This window comes from Dendroctonus ponderosae, unplaced genomic scaffold (assembly GCF_020466585.1).
Source record: "Dendroctonus ponderosae isolate FM_Combo_2020 unplaced genomic scaffold, Dpon_F_20191213v2 Dpon_F_20191213_1, whole genome shotgun sequence".
NCBI classification, from domain to species: domain Eukaryota; kingdom Metazoa; phylum Arthropoda; class Insecta; order Coleoptera; family Curculionidae; genus Dendroctonus; species Dendroctonus ponderosae.
The window spans coordinates 28,569,520-28,589,058 of NW_026017110.1; the positions used below are offsets into that span (position 1 = coordinate 28,569,520).

The window sequence follows — 19,539 nt, forward strand, 5'->3', positions numbered from 1 at the left end:
TTTTCGAAAACATATTTCGAATAAAGCAGATGCATTTCCTATTTACTTCTAAAAAAAGACCTAAAAGGGACCCCTAAACATCAAGCAACATTGTGAAAATTCAGCCCCCGGGGGTAAATTGAGGTTAGTGGGGCTCTGACACTGGCAGTTCAGTATCACAGATTACAGAGTAAGTAACCTCTGTGATCTGTGTTCAGTATCATCCACAAATAAATACAAATAATCTACCTAATTGTTTCTAAGTTGTTATTTAATTGCAGTGGCTGAATTGTAGGCCCTATTCTTCGATTTTTCCAGTGTTATGTGAACAGTGAAGTAAAGTGCACTTCAGAGAAAATAAATGGGTATTGATGCACTATTTGTTTGGTAAGAAATGTGAATTTTAATTTAATCGATTTCATCTGAAAAGTGTTGCAATTTGCCAAGTGCTGCAAAGTTAGACGATTGCCAAATAATTAGAAAACTGCTTAAATAGTTTGGAGTTTTTCGAATTCCACACGCTATTCCAAGCTGTGATTTCATGACCTAGTCCAGCTCAATCTGGCTCTTACTCGCTAGTTTTAACTTATTTGGGTTGAAACCGGCCAGTTGAATTAATCCTGAATTGGCCCAAGCAACAAAGTGTCCAAATAATTGGCACATGATGAAACAAGGTTTTTATCTAGATAATATGTGGAATTGGTGCTGTAAAACTAACACAGAAACAGAAGATTTTATTATCCAAACTAAACACAGTCCGATTTGATCAATATATCACTAAATGTGCAAGATAACAACTGCAAATCATCGACTTTTAATCGCTTGTTGATTGATTGGTTATTTTGAGAGAAACCCGTAGATATCGGGAGGAAAATTACATTTGTTATGAGAAGAAGCTAGTTCAGTTTGTGTAAGTGATCATCCAAGCTTATTTTCACTGATAAAAGAAGGACTTACCCAGAAAAACAACGAGTAATATCATGTCATGTGATGGAACATCTGGTTTGAAGGCAAAATACATTAATATCGGGTGACCCTAAATAATCTAGACATTATACTTAAGGGAAAGTACGAACATTTTCTGTTGTAAAGATGAGCAGCCATTAGCCGAAACATTCCGATGTTCAGCCTTTTTACCACACCCAAGAAGAATCAAAATCATCATCATCATCTGTGGCTTCACAACCCTGGGTGGGTTTTTGCCGACTCAACCATCCTTCTCTATCAAGCATCCGATCGGGGCCATCTTCGATATTCATGGCTTTTAGGTCTTTTGCAATATTATCTCTCCGTCTGAAGCGGGGCCGACCTAATGGACGTTTTCCCGATGGAACCTCCTCCCACACCAGTTTTCTTTTTACGTGTCCTGCCCACTGTAGTCTCCTGACCTTTATTTCGTTTATTATGCTGGTATCAGTGTGGAGTTCTTTGAGTTCTTGGTTGGGTTTTATTCTATATTGCCCTGTATTTTCGTCTCTTGTTGGGCCGAATATTTTTCTTAGCACTTTCCTTTCAAAGACCTTAAGTCGGTCTTCGCTTGCAACCGTTAGGGTTCAGGTCTCGCATCCATATATTACGATAGGCCTTATAATTGTTTTGTATATGTTCAGCTTAGTTTTTCTGGTAAGTATTCTACATTTTATTAGGTTTTGAAGAGCAAAGAAGCATCTGTTTGCAGCCTGTATCCTGTTATTTGTCTCTTCTGTGATGTCGTTGTTTTCACTAATACTTGTACCCAGATATTTAAATTATCTTGTCCGCTCAAAGTTGTAATCTCCGATATAGAAGTTTTGTCCTATTCTATCTCGGTTCCGATTATTTCTACTAAGGTACATATACTTGGTCTTGTTCTCATTTATTTTGAGGCCTATTCTTTCAGCTTCCACTCCGAACTTTATGAAGGACTCTTTGAGGTTGATCCTGCTATTGCCAATCACATCGACATCGTCTGCAAAAGCCAGGAGCAGGTTTGGTCCCTCTTAATTATTTGTCTAATGGTAAAAATCTGGTCTACGGTGGACCTATTTGTTCTAAAACCACATTGGTAGTCCCCAACAATCTCTTCGGTAAATGGTTTCATTCCCTCTAGCAGGATATTGAAGATGTTATGCATCTTATAGCATGGCTAGTTAGAAGAGTCATTCCACGATAGTTTGAGGCGAAAAAAATTGTAAAGGGTCCGATTAGGCCTTCTTCCTCTTTCAGGTTCCAACTTTAGATGGAAATCTGTATATCTCCCTAACGGTTAAAAATTTCGGATTAGTCATAAGGACCATTTCGAAAGAGTATTTCAAGAACTGTCTTTAAAACCTGGGGTTTTATTAAAAATTTCCGACCTCTAAAAAGTTAAAAGCAAAAGTTGTGTCTAATAACAGTAAACTAAATGTCTACATGTCTAAAACACCGTTTTCAATGAGCGTATCAAGAACCATCTTTGCCTCACTAGACTTTTTTACCAATTCCGTATGGTTTCGAACAGAGAAGCGAAAATGTAAAATGTTCAGGGCATGTCGGAGTTTAAGACGTTGCATTTTGGAAATGGTTTGAAATTTCTGATCGGCATTACGGTTTTTGGACAGAGCGTTTCAGGAACTCGGAAAGTCTTTGGCTCATGAGCCTTTATCAGACATTTCTAACCTCCGAAGAGATATAAGCAAAAAGTTTGGAAGCTCTCGATATTTAAAACACCCTATATCTCAGAAGCTATTGAAAATGTCGGTATAATCTTTAGGGCCTTTTACATTGAACGTCTCGGAAACTGTTTTTCCCTCACTAGACTTTAAGCAATTCCGTATCGTTTCGAAGTTAGAAGCAAAAATGTTAAATTTTCAGGTCATGTCGAAGTTTAAAAGATTACTTACATCTCGAAAACGGTTTGTAGTACCTGATCAGTCGTCATAATTTTTGCAGAGAACGTTTTAAGAAAAGTATTTCACTCCTTTCTCGTTTATTAGCATAACCTCCAAAGAGATAGAAGCAAAAATATCAAAAGTTTAGTAGCTCTCGATGTTTAAAACACCAAACCGGGTGCTAATTTGAAAACTTTCCACCCTTAATATCTTTCTTGCAGTTAAAAATATGAAAAAATCGTCAATTTTATTTGTAAGGGGGACACTTTAAATTAATATTTTTAGCCTCCTTGTTTCAACCCCTTAGGAGAGTTAGATGTCTCCCTGAGGAATCTTAAACGGGAAGTTGGGTCAAGTGTCACATGGTTTTAAAGGGCGCTCTATTCTCTTTACATTAGTTACTACTTTGTTGCTTTTTGTATAGAGGTTTTCGAATAATCGCGTTTCAAAGTTACAGAAGCAATTGAACTTGCCTGAATTGAAATTTTGATTTTCAGATTAGTGTGTAAACAAACATTATGTCATTGGGTGGTACAAATAATTTCGGTTGCATCAAAATCGTTGAGTAACAAGAAGAAAATCTAGTTTAAACAATTAATTTAAGATTGATTATTTTACAATAAAACCCATGGGGTCTACTTACGCATAATCTTATAAGTTGTTCAAAATGTTGTCTATTTTCCTGTAAACAATAATGAAGTCTATTTTCGAACCATCCCTAACATTGATAAGATATTCCCAGATAGATCGATTGGCAGTAGCGGACCAATTAAATGGCCTCTAAGATCCACCAGATTGAACACCCTTAGACTTCTTTCTTTGGAGACATTTTAAGCCATTGTTTATAAAACACAACCTGCTGACATTGATGATCTTAAAAGGCGAATTGCAGCAGAATGCCGCTCAATTCCCGGTGAAGTTTTCCGAAATGTTAGGGAAGAGTTCAAAAACAGACCTTATTATTGTTTACAGGAAAAGTGACAACATTTGAACAACTTATAATATAAGCTAAGTAGGTTTTATTGTAGAAATGTATCTTCTGCAATTAAAAAGTGAAAAAGTTATTTTGTCGATGTAAAATAATCAATAAATAAGATCAAAATCAAAAATAATAGATCAATGTTTGAACTAGATTTTCTTCCTGTTATTCAACGATTTTAACAGCTTAACCCTCTCCTGTAATCATTTGTATTACAAGGAGTCCCAATACAATTGTTTCTACAACTCTGAAACGCGATTATTCGAAAGCATCTGAACAAAAAGCAACAAAGTAGTAACTAATGTAAAGAGAATGGAACGCCCTTTGAAATTAATCGTCTCCTTCCCATTTAAGCCGCTCCTTCCCATTTAAGATTCTGAGGGTGACATCGACCCCTCCTAAGGGGTTGAAACAAGGAGGCTAAAAATATTCATTTAAAGTCTCCCTTACAAACAAAATTGACGGTTTTACTACTTTTCATATTTGTAACGGCAAGAAAGATATTAAGTAAGGGTGGGAAGTGTTCAAATTGACACCCGGTATAACTCAGAAACGGTTGAAAATATCAAATCAGTTGCATACACTTTTTCGATAGCTTTACGTGAAAACTATCTTTCACCAACTAGGTTTTTTTAAATGCATTCTTAACCTCTAAGCTGTAGAGTCAAAAACCAAGAAGCCCCCAGTTTAAGATTTTATACGGTGAAATGGTTGAATATATCCGAAAAATAATTTTAAACATTTCGATAGAACATCTGAACGACTGTCATTCACAACTTTGGGTTGATTAACACTTTTTAACCTCTAAAGGCAATGTAGCAAACATGTCTAACTTTCGAGTGTTCTCGAAGTTTAAAACCGCCTCTATCACAAAAACGGTTCGAAATATCGGATTCCTCCTAGATGCTTTTTCGATAGCCATTCTCGAGGACTATCTGTTTCGAATATGGTTTTTTGAGATATTTCTCCACCGCGCTAGAAGCAAAAACCAAAAACCCAAGCAAAAACGGCTTAGATCTTGAAAAGGGACAAAACCATTTGACGAGGCTTAAGAGCCATTTCGACTGAACGTTTCGAGATTTATCTTTTTATCCACAGGCACATGCTCCCAACACCTAACCTCTAAAGAGGTAGGCCAATTTTTTCAATTCATGAACATTTTTGATGAATTCGCGGAAACCAACCGTGTTCGAATATCGGAACATTTGGTAGATTCTGAATGGAGCGCTTTATGAATTGTTTATGTTTCGATAGATTTTTTCCGAAGTCCTTAACCTCTAAAGAAATGGAAGGCAAAATTGTCGCAGTTCTTTGATGTACTTATTTATCATTGAATAATATGAAATAAGCAAATGCATCTGCTCACATTTTATTTTTGATTGTTTTATAATACTTTGAATTGTTGTCATTTACTGGTGTGGCGTTTTTCATTGCAATGTATTAAACGGTAAACGAAGCCAAGTTTCTGACTGAAAAATCACTGATCAGCAAATAGTTGAAGTGGAATTAAATTCACGTACAGCAAACTACATTGCGTTTGTATGCGAATGCTGCTATCTCAAGTTTCAGGTTTGCCTTATTTAACATAAAGCGTATGTATTGTTCTTACACACATTTTAATGCCATCCAGATTCTCTCAACGGCAATTTTTCGACGACATTCCAACAGTTGGCTTATTTACTCTGGCCATGTTAATATCTAATTAGAATCATTACTCCGACGAAGTGTATTTTGCTTAAAAATAATTGCAATTTTCAATATTTGCTTCATGTTTTAATCATTTTCTTCCATGGTCTATGTTTGATTTCAGTGTGAAACCTGAATTCCGTTCTGAGAATTTTAAAAATATCCCATTATCAATATAAATAACCTTTCAACGCCCAATTGTGTGAATTGATAAAGTTGCCGTCAAGTGAAAACAAGCGTCTTTTTTGCATACTTTCGATACTTCCTAATCACTCCCGGGAAAGGAAGCATGCTTCAATCGTATAATGGAAACTTTACTAGCTAGGTATGTTTTTGAATTATCTTCTACTGTTGATTGTGCTTGTTTAATCGCCACTGCATGTTGTTTGGAATGTATCGTGTTTCCATTTCAGAGATCGAATTCACTCTATTCATAAACCAATAGTGAATTCGGATATTCACTCACTGTACACATTTATCATGGACTCCGTATTCATTCAATATTTTTGAAAGCAGGCAAATTCATTCCACGTAAATTTCATGTAAGGTTCACCTACAAAAGGCCACTTTCACTCCAAAATGATTGTTTGTTGTTCTCAATTTTTATGTGTAGTTTGCAAATGCGTAAGTATGTTTATTCGTTTAAGTCCGTCACTGCATTTTTGTGAAAACAAAATCAACAAGTTCCACTTTGCATAATTTGGAGGGTTCTTGAGCATTTTAGAGCAGAAATATGGTTTTATTTTTCCATGTTTGGCTCACTTTCCTAAAGGTTAATACTGTTATGTTGGTATTTCTGCTAACGCCATCAAAGTCATCTTCGGAAGTGCTCTTTTTGTTGTTATCGGTGTGCACACAAACAAGTCGGTGTTATTGAGTTCTTTCCTATTTTCCAGGTATCAACAAAAAATTGGAACATATGACAAACAGCTATGGGAGACGAGAATAGAGCAAAGGGAGCACCGAATTTATGGGCTGAACCACATTCAAATGCGCTCCGCCAAAGACAACACCGACTTGATTGATCTGGACTTAGTCAGAGGTAGGGAACCGAAGGATTTTAATATTTAAATTAATTTATTTTCTTTTCTTTTCTGCACATGGGACTGGAAATTTCTGATGTCTATTAGGAGTGAAGCTCCTCTTAGATATTGATGAAATTTTTTTATACCAAAACTTTACATAAACGAGCGTTTAAAATAATCCGTAGGCTGTTTCCAGTTGTCTTCTATTTGAATTAGATCAATTGGACATTTTTTGTGGCCGACTGAAGGGGCGTCCAGACCTGACAATCCGAGCCTGAGCAGCGGCAAAATTCCTTTGAAGTTTCGTCGAAACACCAACACACGATTCTTTTTTGATTACGCACTATATTTTCTCATCTAGCTAGATAGTTTCAACCCTTTTCGAGATATGAATTGTTAAATACTTTCGAACTCAAAAGTTGACAAAGCGCGAAAGTGTTTTACCCAAACATACCCTATTTTAGCGCCATTTTAAACCTTGACTGATGTTATGAATGTTCACTTGCAGGTTCTTCGTTTACCAAAGCCAAGCCCCAACATGGGTTCGTTAAGGTGGCAAGGATGGCGACGTTCAGATGCTTCCTGATGCCATTCTATGCCAAATGGTGGATCCGACAAACCTCCAGCATATTCTTTGCCTTTATTTTGTTCCTTTACATCGTACAAACGGTGAATGTGGCGTTTTTCTACATGTTCACGCAAAGTTCGGCTCCGAATCCTCTGGAGGTAAGTTTCGGCAGCGGAAGCAGGGCCGGGGGCATGTCAATAGGACGCTTTCAGGGCATTTCCTGGATGGAAGTGGTTGTGCCGCTGCTGATGGCTTGGCTTTTGAGCCTCATCCATTCGCAAATAGTCGCCACTATTCCCGATAAGCAAAAGAGCCGCTCTGCAGCCAGCAAAAAGCTGCATTTTGCCGATGAAATCAACAGCGGCAGCAACGGGAGAAGGTAAGAACAGTATGAAGATGTTTGAGTTATTTACCGCCAAGCTTACGGCTTAGGTCTTCGCGCGTCAGCAAAGTTCCTTTGGATCTTCAGTTCAAGTCCTACTCGCTTAGGCGCAAATACAGGCAAGTTAATGCGGTGAAAATTGCCGCATTTGATGATGTATAGGAGTGAATTAATAGTAACATGTGCTGAAGGTCTTGGTTTAGGAAACGTACGATAGACGATGATGGTTTTGAGAGTCTGGTTGGAAACGGATCGAGAACAAGCGAGGACGAAAACAGTGGCAGCAAACCAATTCGTGGTAAAAGCAAACGGTTTTAGTTAACGTGGCATTTTATGTGGGGATTTTAGTGGTTTCCAGTTCACCCACGTCGATCAAACCGGAGGTATTTGAAGCCAGCGACGTGCCTGAACCAGGCGAACCTGCGGCTGTTCAGGAACCCATTTGTATTCACTGTAGTAGAGGTAAGTTTTGTTTTTCTAATGTTGGTTATGAATAAATCGGAAATATAATATGGAAAAAATTGCTGAAATCTGAGAAAGAAGCTCGTTTTAACAAACGAAATAAATCGTGAAATATTTGCAGTCAGAAAGAGCCCTAGTTGGTGCCAACCAAAAAATCGCTATATAAAGTCCGCAAAAACCGCTATATAAAATCCACTATAAATGCTAAATAAATCCGCAAAAATCGCCTTATAGAATGTTCAAAAACCTCCTTATAAAATTCGCAAAAACAGCTATATAAATTCCACATATGCCTATTAAGAAATGGGTAAAGCTGCACATGCGAGTAGCCTGAATGTTACAAAATTGAAACTACAACCCTGGTTGCCATCTACTTCTACAAAATGAGATCCGGATCCAGATCCCTGAAATTTCCTAAAAAGTCGATTTTTTCTTCAAAAAGTCAACGCCTTTTTATGGCTGTGTTTAGATTTGAAAGAACATCTGCCAGTTTGAGTAATCTTGATCTGGACCACATTCCCGCCAGGGTAAAGGGCGCTGGACGGCAAAAAACGCCGGAAGGATTCTGGCCTCTGAAATTCCCAGATATGATTTGCATTGCAAACAAAATCTCTTTCGAGTGTTAAATTTGGAAAAACAGGGCGAAATCTCAATGAGGTGGCCAGAATCACTTAGGACGCTATCCACGAGACCAGGGGCGGATCCAGCTTTCGAGTCAGGGGGGGTCAAGTACTAGAAATTCAGTTTTTTGTTGTCTATGAAATTAGAAAAATTATCGATAGTCGTTATAAACCCAGCACAAGGGGGGGGGTCATGACCCCTCATGACCCCCATGACCCCCCCTGAATCCGCCCTTGCACGAGACCATCACAAACTTAAGATTCACCTACCTTTAGGCACTTTGGTCTGGATTCTGGGTTAAATGTAGCATTCAAGACAGCGACAAATTTGAAACACAGCAGAAAATACTAATAGTCAAATTTACTTGGGAGACAAAGATGTGTTCGTTGAAATAGACCCTAATGTAAAGTTTAAATTGTAAAAGTGACTGTAGACAGCCTGATTAGTTAATATTGAAAAACTGCGTAAAAACAATTCAAATTTCTAGAATTCTTGCTGAAAATACAGAAATAATTTAATTCAGATGAATAATTTACAGAAGGAAATCATCAGTAAATGACACAAATTATCCGCAATAGCAGTTGACCGTAATCTTATATTTAAATTGGAAAAGTGACTGTGGACAACCTGACTAGTTAATAATGAAAAGGTGTAAAAATAATTCAAATTTTAAAAATGCCCATTGAAACTACAGAAACCGTTTAATCGAGACAAGGAAGACAATAAAAAGGGAAATTTGCAGCTGAACGCTTCTTGTATTATATCCGCTTTAGAATTTTATTCATTTATTGTACAGAATATAAATTTGAGAAGTTTAAAAAGCCAATCCACAATCCAGAAACTCCCTCGTCGTTCTTCGTGGAATAAATTTTATAACAACAATATAATAAAATACAAAAGTAGAAATGAGACTAAAAGGCTTCATGGTAACCAGGGGCAAAGTAATGCCAAACTTACCAAAAGCGGCATTGTGCCACCTGGAAAGAAATAAGAAAAGTCTTTAGTACAAGGAAAAAGTATCCAAAGATCCAGTTAGTAGAAAACCGCAAAAGAAGCACGAAAATGTCGCAAAACATCTGCTGAATCTCAAAAATCACAACTCAGTTGAAGCTAAATGGTTTATAGATTAGACATTGTTCTTACCAGCTTTCTGCAAGCTGGCGCCCATCCTCAACTCTTCCAGTAGGTATCCCGTATCCACAGGAATGTTACTCACTTTTCACGAAAGCTCCCTTTAAATAAACGATAAATTTCAACTATGAACGCGAAAGAACTGGAAAACTATTTCGTTCATTGCCAGGCTCAAACTGACTATTTAGGCGAATCTCAGGCGAATGGTCGAAAAAATCCCGGCGATATTGGTGATATAATCGTTTGCTCGATCGTACCTTCGAAATCTCATCGTTTAAATTTGCTGTTTTTTTGCGTGTGTTCGTTTTCTTTGTCCTTTTCAAGGGCAACTTTCACGTTCAAATCTGTTTGGATGATCGCCATATAACAATAACAAATACCTCGGCCAAAGATAAACAACTCCGATTAGGGGCGCAATGGACTTTTATTTGAAATTCTATGGCAGAAGTTGAAAGAGAGGCACAAATTCTGGACAAACGTTCCACTTATGTATGCACATTTACTGAGTCACCAGATTGCAAATAATTTGCGAATTTCGAAAAAAAACAGTTTTTAATACCGCGATTACTGACAAACTGACGGGGATCAAATTGCAACTGACTTCTAATCATTTCCTCACCCACCATTTTTTTAGATTATTTGTCTCGCTTTTGCACAAATCAATGGCATAGATTTGTCCTACTCTACGTTTCACCCAGTACCAAATTTCCCACAATTCCTTTGCTCACATTAGTTCCAATACTTAAATTGTTTTTATGAAACTGGGCATTCTGGAAGTTGGATACATTGTATAAAGGGTTGCCTCAATACCAGATTCATTTTCAAGCCTTGTGAATGCTTTTCGTTGCTTCCAGCATTAAGAACGACGGAATGCTTAACTTCAACAACGTAATATTGGTTGTAGGTTGTGCGGAAATGGCAGATCCATGTTCAAGACTTGCCATGTTTTGTGCATGCTTTCCTTTGCTCTCACTATTAAGAGCGACTGAATGTTTAACTTGACTTTGACCTGAGCTTCAGCCCTTTGCTCGATTTTCATGAAACTTTCAGCTCTTTCAGCTTGATGCTTGGCTTCATGTGAGTGTTCTAGAGAAACACAGGTTTTAGTTCGATCGTCAGGGTAGATTCGAAGCCGTATTTTTATTGCAAGTTACTGTTCTTGAGATGAGAATTTCAGATGTTTGTTGTTCACTTTTCTTTTTCACTCTAACGGGTCTTTTAATTTTTTCCATTATTACACTTGATGTCTGGTGCGTTCTCTAAACTACTTTTGTCGTCCCCAAATCAGCCCACATGTTATAGAAGCCTTTACTGTTGTTAGCAAGGAATTGAAAACATTTACAGCTATTTGAACATGGTTGGTACAAGCCTTTTAAAACAATCAGAAGCGGATTAAGACCTTTGTGAGCTCAAGAAAAATCACTTGTGATAATGGTTTGAAGACAATAAAATAGTCAAATACACTGTGGGTACAAATAATTGCATAAGGGTACGTTGATGCAGGCAGTCAAGAAGATCAATCTCTTGAAGAAGCCAACTCAAATTGCACGTCTTGCCTCAAGTGTAAGAACTGGGTGAAACATTTGGATACGAGCGTGGTGAAATCGTTGAGCTGCACCGATTCGGAAAGCGAAAATGAGGACATCTTTAACTTCAAAAAGCCGAGCCTGGTAAGCGTGGCTGCATCCTTTAAAAAGAAGGCTTCTATCTATTTCCTATTGGTTTGGTTGCAGCCGAAGAGGCGCAGCTCTACAGTGCCCACAATAGCGATTACTTCGGCTGTTGATAGCAATTGCGATACAGAGAATGAGGCCTGCGCTTCGCCTCGAGATTGGACTGGTTGGTTTTTTTTGCGGGTTTAAAACATGTTAATTTAGATGAATTATCGCAGGAGTCACTACAAATAGTGAAGATTGCAGTAGTGATTTGGATGATGTGTCCGACGCTGCCCCAGTGGATCGATCTAATTTTTTTGTAGCGGATGGGGACGCTAATGTCTTCCTCAATCCACCTTCGGTTAAAGGTGAAAATGTCCCTGAGAATCTCAAATCAAGGCCCGAAAAACTAATCAGTTGTACATGTTTGTTCCTCCAGCTAGTTGCATGATTTACGAGAGAGACGATATAAAAAAAGCCGACCTATCGATGTTGGACATCAGTTCGATTATCATTGGTAAAGTTGCGGCCATGCAGTCCACTCCCGACTACTTCTACGCCGGAATCGTCGTGTCCACGCTGTTGGCTCTTTTGCCTCTGCTCTGCCGTTTAACAGACGACGGAGGAGACGCGAAAAATCTATGGGAAGCGTGCAGAAATTGCTCCTATCGCCTGATGCTATCCGACTCGCCCCTAGATGCCATGCAAGTTGTTGTCGAAGAACTGCCCAAGAGGCTCCAAGAGTTTCTGGTCGTTGCGTTTGGAACATCGCCATGGTAAGTGCAAGGGCGCAAGCAATTCCTATGATGGGTCTATCTGTGGCAACTTGATGCGAACATTTTTCTGAAGGTTATTTTGGATTTAAATCATGTTTCGTGAACGAACACCCATTTAATATTACGCTAACATTGGTTGGTTCCACTCTCTGAATACCAAAGCTCAAAGAGCATTGATATAATATGGATCTTGTTTGCTTTAATAGGGAGCGTTATATCGTCTTAATTGCCATGATCCAACGATTTATCTTCGCTTGCATGATTTTCTTCCTGCTGGTGGTAGCTGAGCGAACCTTCAAGCAGCGACTTCTCTATGCCAAACTGTTTTCTCGCTTGACTTCGTCTAGACGGGCCCGAAAGTCTGCAATTCCCCATTTCCGTCTCAATAAAGTGAGTATCCTTCAGCATCAACTGGGGCTGGTAAAATTCAAAACACTCTTCAGGTACGCAACATCAAAACGTGGTTATCGGTGCGATCCTACTTAAAGAAACGCGGCCCTCAGCGATCAGTGGATGTGATAGTTTCGACCGCTTTTGTTGTCAATTTACTGCTGCTCGCTTTTCTTTGTGCGGAACTACTGAAGGTGAGCTTGCAAATAGCTGGAAGCGATAATTGTCACTGATTTACTACGAATAATTTAGGAGACAGTGTCATTTTCGCAATACTATCTGGAGGCTCTGATCTGGTGCGTTGGCTTGGGGGTGATGTTGCTCAGATTCATCACTTTAGGCACCAAAATCAACAAGAAATACCGGAACCTTTCGGTACTGATCACCGAACAGATCAACTTACATCTGCAGATCGAGCAGAAGCCGCATAAGAAAGACGAGTTGACCGTTGCCAACAACGTTCTGAAGCTGGCCATTGATTTGCTCAAGGTAATTGCCACTTGTTCTACTATTGAAGCTATAAATGTTATTTTACTGCTCTATTTAGGAGCTGGAAAACCCTTTCAAGATATCCGGCCTGTCCGCCAACCCGATTTTATACAACGTGACCAAGCTAGTGATTTTGTCCGCTCTTTCAGGAGTGCTGTCGGAAATGTTGGGTTTTAAGCTAAAGTTACACAAAATCAAGCTGAAGTAATGCTTTCAGCTTGAATGCAACAATTGTTCAAAAAAATATGCCATTTTAGCTTCTAATACAAGACACGACGTGTGCAGCTCGGTACCCACTCTACTTGATCTTTTCTTTGGGAAAAACGCGATTTATTGCTTGTTTAGACTAGAAAACAGTGTGTGAAACTAGTTTATTATAGTCAAATTTTCTTTGTACGATGAGTTGTGATTTATCGGCAAGCACAGGGCAGAAATAGATTCTGTGATCTTTCTAGTTGCAAAGTCAACGTTCTATTAGTCCTGCGAGTTTAAGCATATGAACATTGTAAGTGTATTATATCCTATAGGGAAGCAGGGAGGTTTTAACTTAAATATTTGGATGTATATCCGTGTTAACGTTTTTCTTTTTAATTGGTAATGTTTCCAGACGATATTCAAGTCAATATGCTTAAGACTCGTGGACCCTTAATTAAGCAAAGTGCGTTACTAGCGGCACGATTTAAAGTGCAAATTTCTAGTGATAATAAATGTGATTTATCGTATCCAGATCTGGATACCAACATAGTAGTGTTCTAAGTGTTCTGAGCGCAATCGGCTCGTTAATGWTTTTGATTCCTATTATACGAATAAAGTTTAGTCGTCTTATCAGTTGAACGACTTTAGTTTTATTTTCCCTTAACATTTCCAGGAGTTTTCTTGCGAGTCAGTATCTAGGAAATAAAACATATTCTTGGACTGGATTGAACTTGAGGATTGTTTTGAGCTGGCACTCAACTTTTCCTCTTCCAGATCAGTAAAACTTTCTTGCAGATACTCCGTTTGTGCTGCGGCGTTTTTCTGGCAATAAGGCTCAGGTTTCCGCAGAAAATCTTGCAAGGAAAACACGTTCTCTAAAGGTGCCGCAGTTTCTTCCAGCTGAAGAATCTTTGGCAAGCCTACATTGGGCGGTCGACGCTCTTCTATGAAGTACTTCTGGGTATTTTGATTCTGATGGGTTTGTTGCAAGAAGTCGAAGTAATCCAACTGCGATTCGGTTGCCTGGAAGGTTACATCTTCAGCCCTTGCCTGCTCCTGAAGATTTTCAACAGGCTTCTGGTGTATTGCCAAGCATTTCCCTAACTCGCCCAAATAATCAGTAGAAATGCTTGTTTCTTTGAAACTTTCTATAGTTTCCACCAGTGCATCTACAGCTTCCCCCAGAGCTACGTAGACCATCAAATACTTCTCCTGGCTGATGGATTTTAGGGCAGTAGCTATAATTGTTGAAGAAGTAGAGGAGGTAGAAGCTACTTCTTCAGGCACTTGACGGTCTTGGAAAAATGGATCGTAGTTGGGATCGACGTATGCGTACAAGTCTACATCCTATCAAGCAGAAGGAATTTACTCATTCACGGTATTGCTGATGGAAACTACTGAAAGAAACTTGGAAGAGTCGGAAAATATGAATAAGCTAAACAAAAAAATAATAAACAACTAATAAAATAACAAAAACTATGACTTGAGAAATTGAGAAAAGCACTTGAAGAAACGGACAAGACCAGAAATGTCTTGAAGAAAGCAAGTCATAGAGCGAACATGAAGATTCAGATTAAACGACTGGTTTCGGAAGCAACTTAAATCAAAGAGACTTACGATTTGACGAAACCCTACCTGCTTATTCTGCTTAACACTCTTCTGGCTCTTTTGCGACTTTTTCGCGTCGCTAACGTCCGATTTGGCTGTCCCCGGTTTCTTAGGGGTCTCCTCTTTGCTAAAATAAGCTTTAAAAATCTTCTTGGCATCAGAGCTTACAATTCCCCGAACAAGCGCCGATTTCGGTTTCGTGTTTGAAGATCCCTCCGCTCTGCTGATTCTCTTCGTTCGTAAGATGTACGTTTCTTCAGACAGTTCAAAGACTAGTCGATCTGGCAGTAGAGGTTGTTTGACGCACTTGTTGATGTAGTTTTGCGTATTATCAAGTGGTTCATCCAAGTCGGTCAGTTTGTCGAATGCTTTCATCAAGTAGGTCTTCAAAACGGTGAAGCAAAACAGGTATTTTTTGCGTTCTTTGTTGGTGTAAATTGAAGGTTTTTCCAGTTTTTGCAATAACTCACAGAGTTTGCTGTGAGAGCTGGGAATTTGCGGATGACCAGATAATTCTGGTGCTGCAGCTAGGAAAAGATCATTTTTAATTTGGAAATAATCTAGTCGGTTTTTATGCGAAAAATTGAGGCTTATTCGCACGTCAAAACTCAAAAGTGAAGCACGTCTACTGTTAAGTTTAATTTAACGCAAAAACACATCTGTTTCGTTATTAGTACGATTCTGGGACGTTGTTCATATGTACTTACAACGTATATACATGCAATGTTGCCGCTTAAAACATAGCTTATTGTGAAAACATCAGTTTTTACAATACGTACCTACTAGAAAATCCAAAAAAACCTTACCTTTATCAGCCTCCTTCGGCCTTTTAGACTTCTGGCTTCCTTCCTTAGATCTGGCTTTTACATCCGAAGCTTCTTGCAGCATTTTCCTGCCCTCCTTCGCCTTCTTGTACAACTCTAGCCTGTTTTCAAAGTACATAAGCAAATCCCTTTTTCTGGAAATTTCCACCAATTTTCCAATGGAAAGATCCCATTCATCCGGGTCCTTCTGAAGCCGGATCTCCCGATAAAACTCCCTCAACTCATCTACCACTGCAGAGTTGAAAACGTATTGASCCGATTGTTTGCAGAAGGTTTCCTCCAAGTTGGCGCTCTCAAATAACTCCCGTTCGCTGAAGTTATATARAGAGCTTGTGGTTGGGTTGCAGTAGTTGACTTTAGTTATGGCCGCATTGAGCACATCTTTTACACAGGTGTCGCGGATTCTTTGCCGCAATTTTTCAGTTAGTTCATGCATGCGAAGGTCCAAGTCCTTAATGAAAGCGAAGCCTTTCAGCAGGATGGTAAACCGGAAGTTTTCGCTCCAGATTCGGGGGATGGTGTGGATTTCCCAGTATTCAAAGTGGTTTCCTGGATGGTTCATGCGGAACCAAATTGGGAGCTCGTGTTTCATCCCAGGAGGCAATAGAAGCTCCCTCTTGTCGAACGTGAAAGGGTGAAAAATGTAAGTTTTCCCGGTAAATTCCCGAAATATTTTGAGTTTCTCATATTGCCTCCACAGGATCCTCAAAGCTACTTGGCCGGAGTTTTCCAAAGTTACACATCGCTCAGCGGGAACTTTTTCACCAACAAAGTGTTCGAATATTAAGCTAATCTCCCTGTCCTTGCTAGTGAATTCATCCACTTCTTTTCCGTTGATTTTCAAGCGGATGTTACTGATGGGGGCTGGAGGCGGGCTCATGGACACCCTGGGGCTTTCCAGACCTTCGACCGGCTCTTTATCCTCTTCGTGTGCTTGGTTCGAGCCAATAATCATGAGGTTTAAGTCGGGTTTAAGCGGGACGATTTGCTGCAGTTTTTCGCTGGCTAGTTGGACGGTTTGTTGACGATATTTGCTCTCAGTCCAGAGGTTTTTCAGACATCTGGAACAGAATGAGTGAAGGATTTTCTACATACGCCCCAATTACCCACCGGGTTCTAGGCAGCAGATTTTTCTCCTCCAAAATCCTGCTGGGCACACCCACATGAGTCACTTCAGGGATTTCGTTTTTCTCCGGCCTGGACTTTACTGCAAAATACTCAGAGCTTTTAAAGGGAGGCTCCCGATTCTTTAAGGAAACCGGCAACTTCCAAAAATCTGGATTGCCTCTGTACTTATCAAAGTTGGTGTTTATTTTCCGGTACTCCAGAACCTGTTTTTCCTCCATAATCGAGCGATAATCATCACCGCTGTTCATCAGCAGATCGCCTGGAAGACAGTGCCGGTTCTGAGCCAGTTTTTCGTGCATTTTCTTGCGTCTCTTCATCCACAGCTCCCAGTTCTTCAAGTGGTCCGGGCATTTTTCCTTATCTTCGGGATTCAACTTCAACCCGCATAAGCAAAGGCATGCGTCTGCTGGGCTAGAGTGAGTGTTCTGAGAGGAGGATCGGGCATGTGACATAGTTAGATGTCAACTGCTGGCAGTTGAGGAGGTTTGAGTGCGTTCGCGATGGTCAAAACGAAAGGTTGAAAGTTGATTTTATAAAAAAATGCCTGTTTAGGTGCTTGAGTTCTTTTTATACGAGAAAAACATGATGATATAATTGCAGTTTACCAAAGTCTTCCAATAGTTTGATGATTTTTGATCAGCTTTAACTTCAAGACATTCTTTTTAAAAAATAAAATCTGTGTATTTGCTAAGACTAGAAACAGCCGACTCAGTGCTGCTCAGAAAGTCCTTGTTGCTGAGTTTGGCTCGCTTGAAAAGGCACTCGACAGCTAGCTGCTTCTGAGCTTTCATCAGCTTCCTCCTTTCATCGACTTCTTTGGAGTAGAGCAACTGAATGCGGTAGATCTGCGTGATTTTCTCGCCAATGTCCTGAACTGGAGCTGGAAGCAAAGTGGAATACTTGGAGGTGGATGGGAGGATGTGGAAGATGTGTCTCTTGCTGATAGGCTGTACTGGTCTGAAATTCCTCCTGATCAATTCATCCTCATTGTCCAGCAGGAATCGCAGTGAGTCCATCTGAATTGGACAGAGTTCTGGATATTTACGCTGGATATGCAAAGGAACCTACTTGATCAGGGGAAATTCCGATGGGAACCCGCGTAATCATCCACATGATCGGATGGACGCAGTCGGAAGTGCAAACTGAACCTCTGTAAATGAAATAGTCAGCTTCAAACTGAGTCATCAAGTACAGCAGCTCAGTTGGAGGAACTTTGGCTGAAGTGTGCGCTTTGGCGATGGCTGGCAAAGCGTCTACAATCGGTTGCAAATTGGGATTTGGAGGATCTTGCAGCTGGAACCTTAAGCACTTTGGGGGCAGTTCAACCAGCTACAATAAGCTTACGTTCAGGATATACACGAGTATCACTACACCATCTCTTTCCTTCAGTGCGGCCTCCTGAGTCAAGTAGCAGCTCTTGAATAGAACCACGTGTAATTCTCCTGGGAATTGTCGGCCATCTATGGTATGCTCGCTCCCTTCCATGTCATTAGCGCCCCAATGGAGATGCAGTTGAGAAAACACGTATTTTCCTGATAGCACGCCACTGGTTATGTACGGTCTCTCTTGGCCCCATTTTGCACTAAGTATTACTAAATGAATACGGCATTGGATGCTGATACAATTCAGAATAATTAATGAATTTTATAGCGACACTAGAAGAAACATTGTGAATAGGAAATTAGTTGGTTTACCAGTATGTCCGGTGTTGGTAATTTTCATCTTCTTCGGTGGAGAATCGTAATTAACCCAGCTAAGCGGCGGCGCTAAATCAACAGGAATTACCTTCGAAATGTTAATATCAATGGGCGATTCATGCAATTCTTCACTTTCCAGAACTTCGCAGACGTTCTTCAGATTATCGATCGTTTGATGGTCATCAATTGATTCTGGTGGAAGAGAAACAAATGTACAAAGCTCGTGTTGCAAGTAGGACGTGAAGAAGAGGCTTACCAGCGGACGTTGGATGGAATGACATGATTGATGATGAGAAGGCGTTATGAAACGTGAATTTTAGTTGTAGAAGAGCCGATGAATGATTCCGATCATCCAATTGACAGGAAATGTGGCACTTTTGAAGGTTGACCATGTCACAATGAGACTAAATTTTGTGGGGCGCAGAAGCTCTTCAAGAAACCAGGAAATTTATTGCAATGTGCTGACGATACTGCTTTTATTGTGGAAGGCACAAATGCAGATGAGCAGAGTTCAAATTCAGAACAAACCTTTTACGAATGAAGATTTTTTCACCATTTCATGTTCGACAAGAGGGAGCTTCGCAGCTAAACCGGGAAGTCACAAATTGGTTCCGAATAAACCATCCAGGAAACCACTTTGAATAATTAATAAATTCATACTTTTCCCAGAATCTGGAGCAAATGTTTCGATTTACCATCGTGCTGAAAGGCTTCGTCTTCACTAGGGACTTGAAACTTAAAATTTTTACGTTGATATCCCATCAGGATTTCGTCTGATCGAGTAGGTTCCCTCCTATCTCCAGCTCCAACATCCAAATCTGTGCGCATTCCAGATGGGCTCAATGCGATTGCTGCTGTCGATTGCTATGATCAGCAATCGACACATTTTCCACTTTGCTTCCTGCGCCAATTCAGGATATTGGCGACAAAAAACACGCAGATTTGCTCCGGATGCAGCAGAGTGCTGTTGACTGTTTTCAGATGAATCAAGCTTAACAACATGGACTCTATTTAAAAAAACACGAATTTTATCTTTTCAAAAATATTTTTACTTCAAAACTCGACTTACTCGGAAAGTATGAGTTTTTTGTGCAT

At 39.6% G+C, this 19,539-nt stretch overlaps 3 protein-coding genes across 13 annotated transcripts; 1 reads left to right on the forward strand and 2 right to left on the reverse strand.

Moving 5' to 3' along the window:
- The first annotated feature begins 165 nt into the window (after window positions 1-165).
- Window positions 166-13,826, forward strand: LOC109535427 (protein phtf). Of its 10 annotated transcripts, XM_048662458.1 has the most exons (16): window positions 167-366; window positions 5,618-5,818; window positions 6,390-6,535; window positions 7,027-7,244; window positions 7,299-7,465; window positions 7,519-7,587; window positions 7,660-7,766; window positions 7,817-7,930; window positions 11,186-11,352; window positions 11,416-11,521; window positions 11,574-11,705; window positions 11,777-12,113; window positions 12,320-12,503; window positions 12,557-12,697; window positions 12,756-12,992; window positions 13,051-13,826. In XM_048662458.1, the coding sequence occupies exons 2-16, from the start codon at window positions 5,799-5,801 to the stop codon at window positions 13,198-13,200; spliced, it is 2,295 nt and encodes a 764-aa protein (XP_048518415.1). In that variant the 5' UTR covers window positions 167-366; window positions 5,618-5,798; the 3' UTR covers window positions 13,201-13,826. The 10 variants fall into 10 exon arrangements, with proteins under 10 accessions (XP_048518401.1, XP_048518396.1, XP_048518398.1 ...); XM_048662444.1 differs by having other exon boundaries at window positions 166-366; window positions 7,027-7,465; XM_048662456.1 differs by lacking the exon at window positions 5,618-5,818.
- On the reverse strand, window positions 13,818-17,280 carry LOC125502926 (MYCBP-associated protein-like). Of its 2 annotated transcripts, none has more exons than XM_048662433.1 (4): window positions 16,730-17,280; window positions 15,602-16,680; window positions 14,823-15,316; window positions 13,818-14,534 (listed from the first exon to the last, which is right to left on the reverse strand). In XM_048662433.1, exons 1-4 carry the CDS (start codon window positions 17,197-17,199, stop codon window positions 13,848-13,850), a joined length of 2,730 nt encoding a protein of 909 aa, XP_048518390.1. In that variant the 5' UTR covers window positions 17,200-17,280; the 3' UTR covers window positions 13,818-13,847. The 2 variants fall into 2 exon arrangements, with proteins under 2 accessions (XP_048518390.1, XP_048518384.1); XM_048662427.1 differs by having other exon boundaries at window positions 14,823-15,322.
- Window positions 17,281-17,406: 126 nt separating this feature from the next.
- Window positions 17,407-18,812, reverse strand: LOC109535438 (carbonic anhydrase 2). Its single transcript, XM_019901349.2, has 5 exons — window positions 18,701-18,812; window positions 18,442-18,636; window positions 18,092-18,339; window positions 17,816-18,040; window positions 17,407-17,763 (listed from the first exon to the last, which is right to left on the reverse strand). Exons 1-5 carry the CDS (start codon window positions 18,723-18,725, stop codon window positions 17,410-17,412), a joined length of 1,047 nt encoding a protein of 348 aa, XP_019756908.2. The 5' UTR covers window positions 18,726-18,812; the 3' UTR covers window positions 17,407-17,409.
- Between the last annotated feature and the right edge of the window lie 727 nt (window positions 18,813-19,539).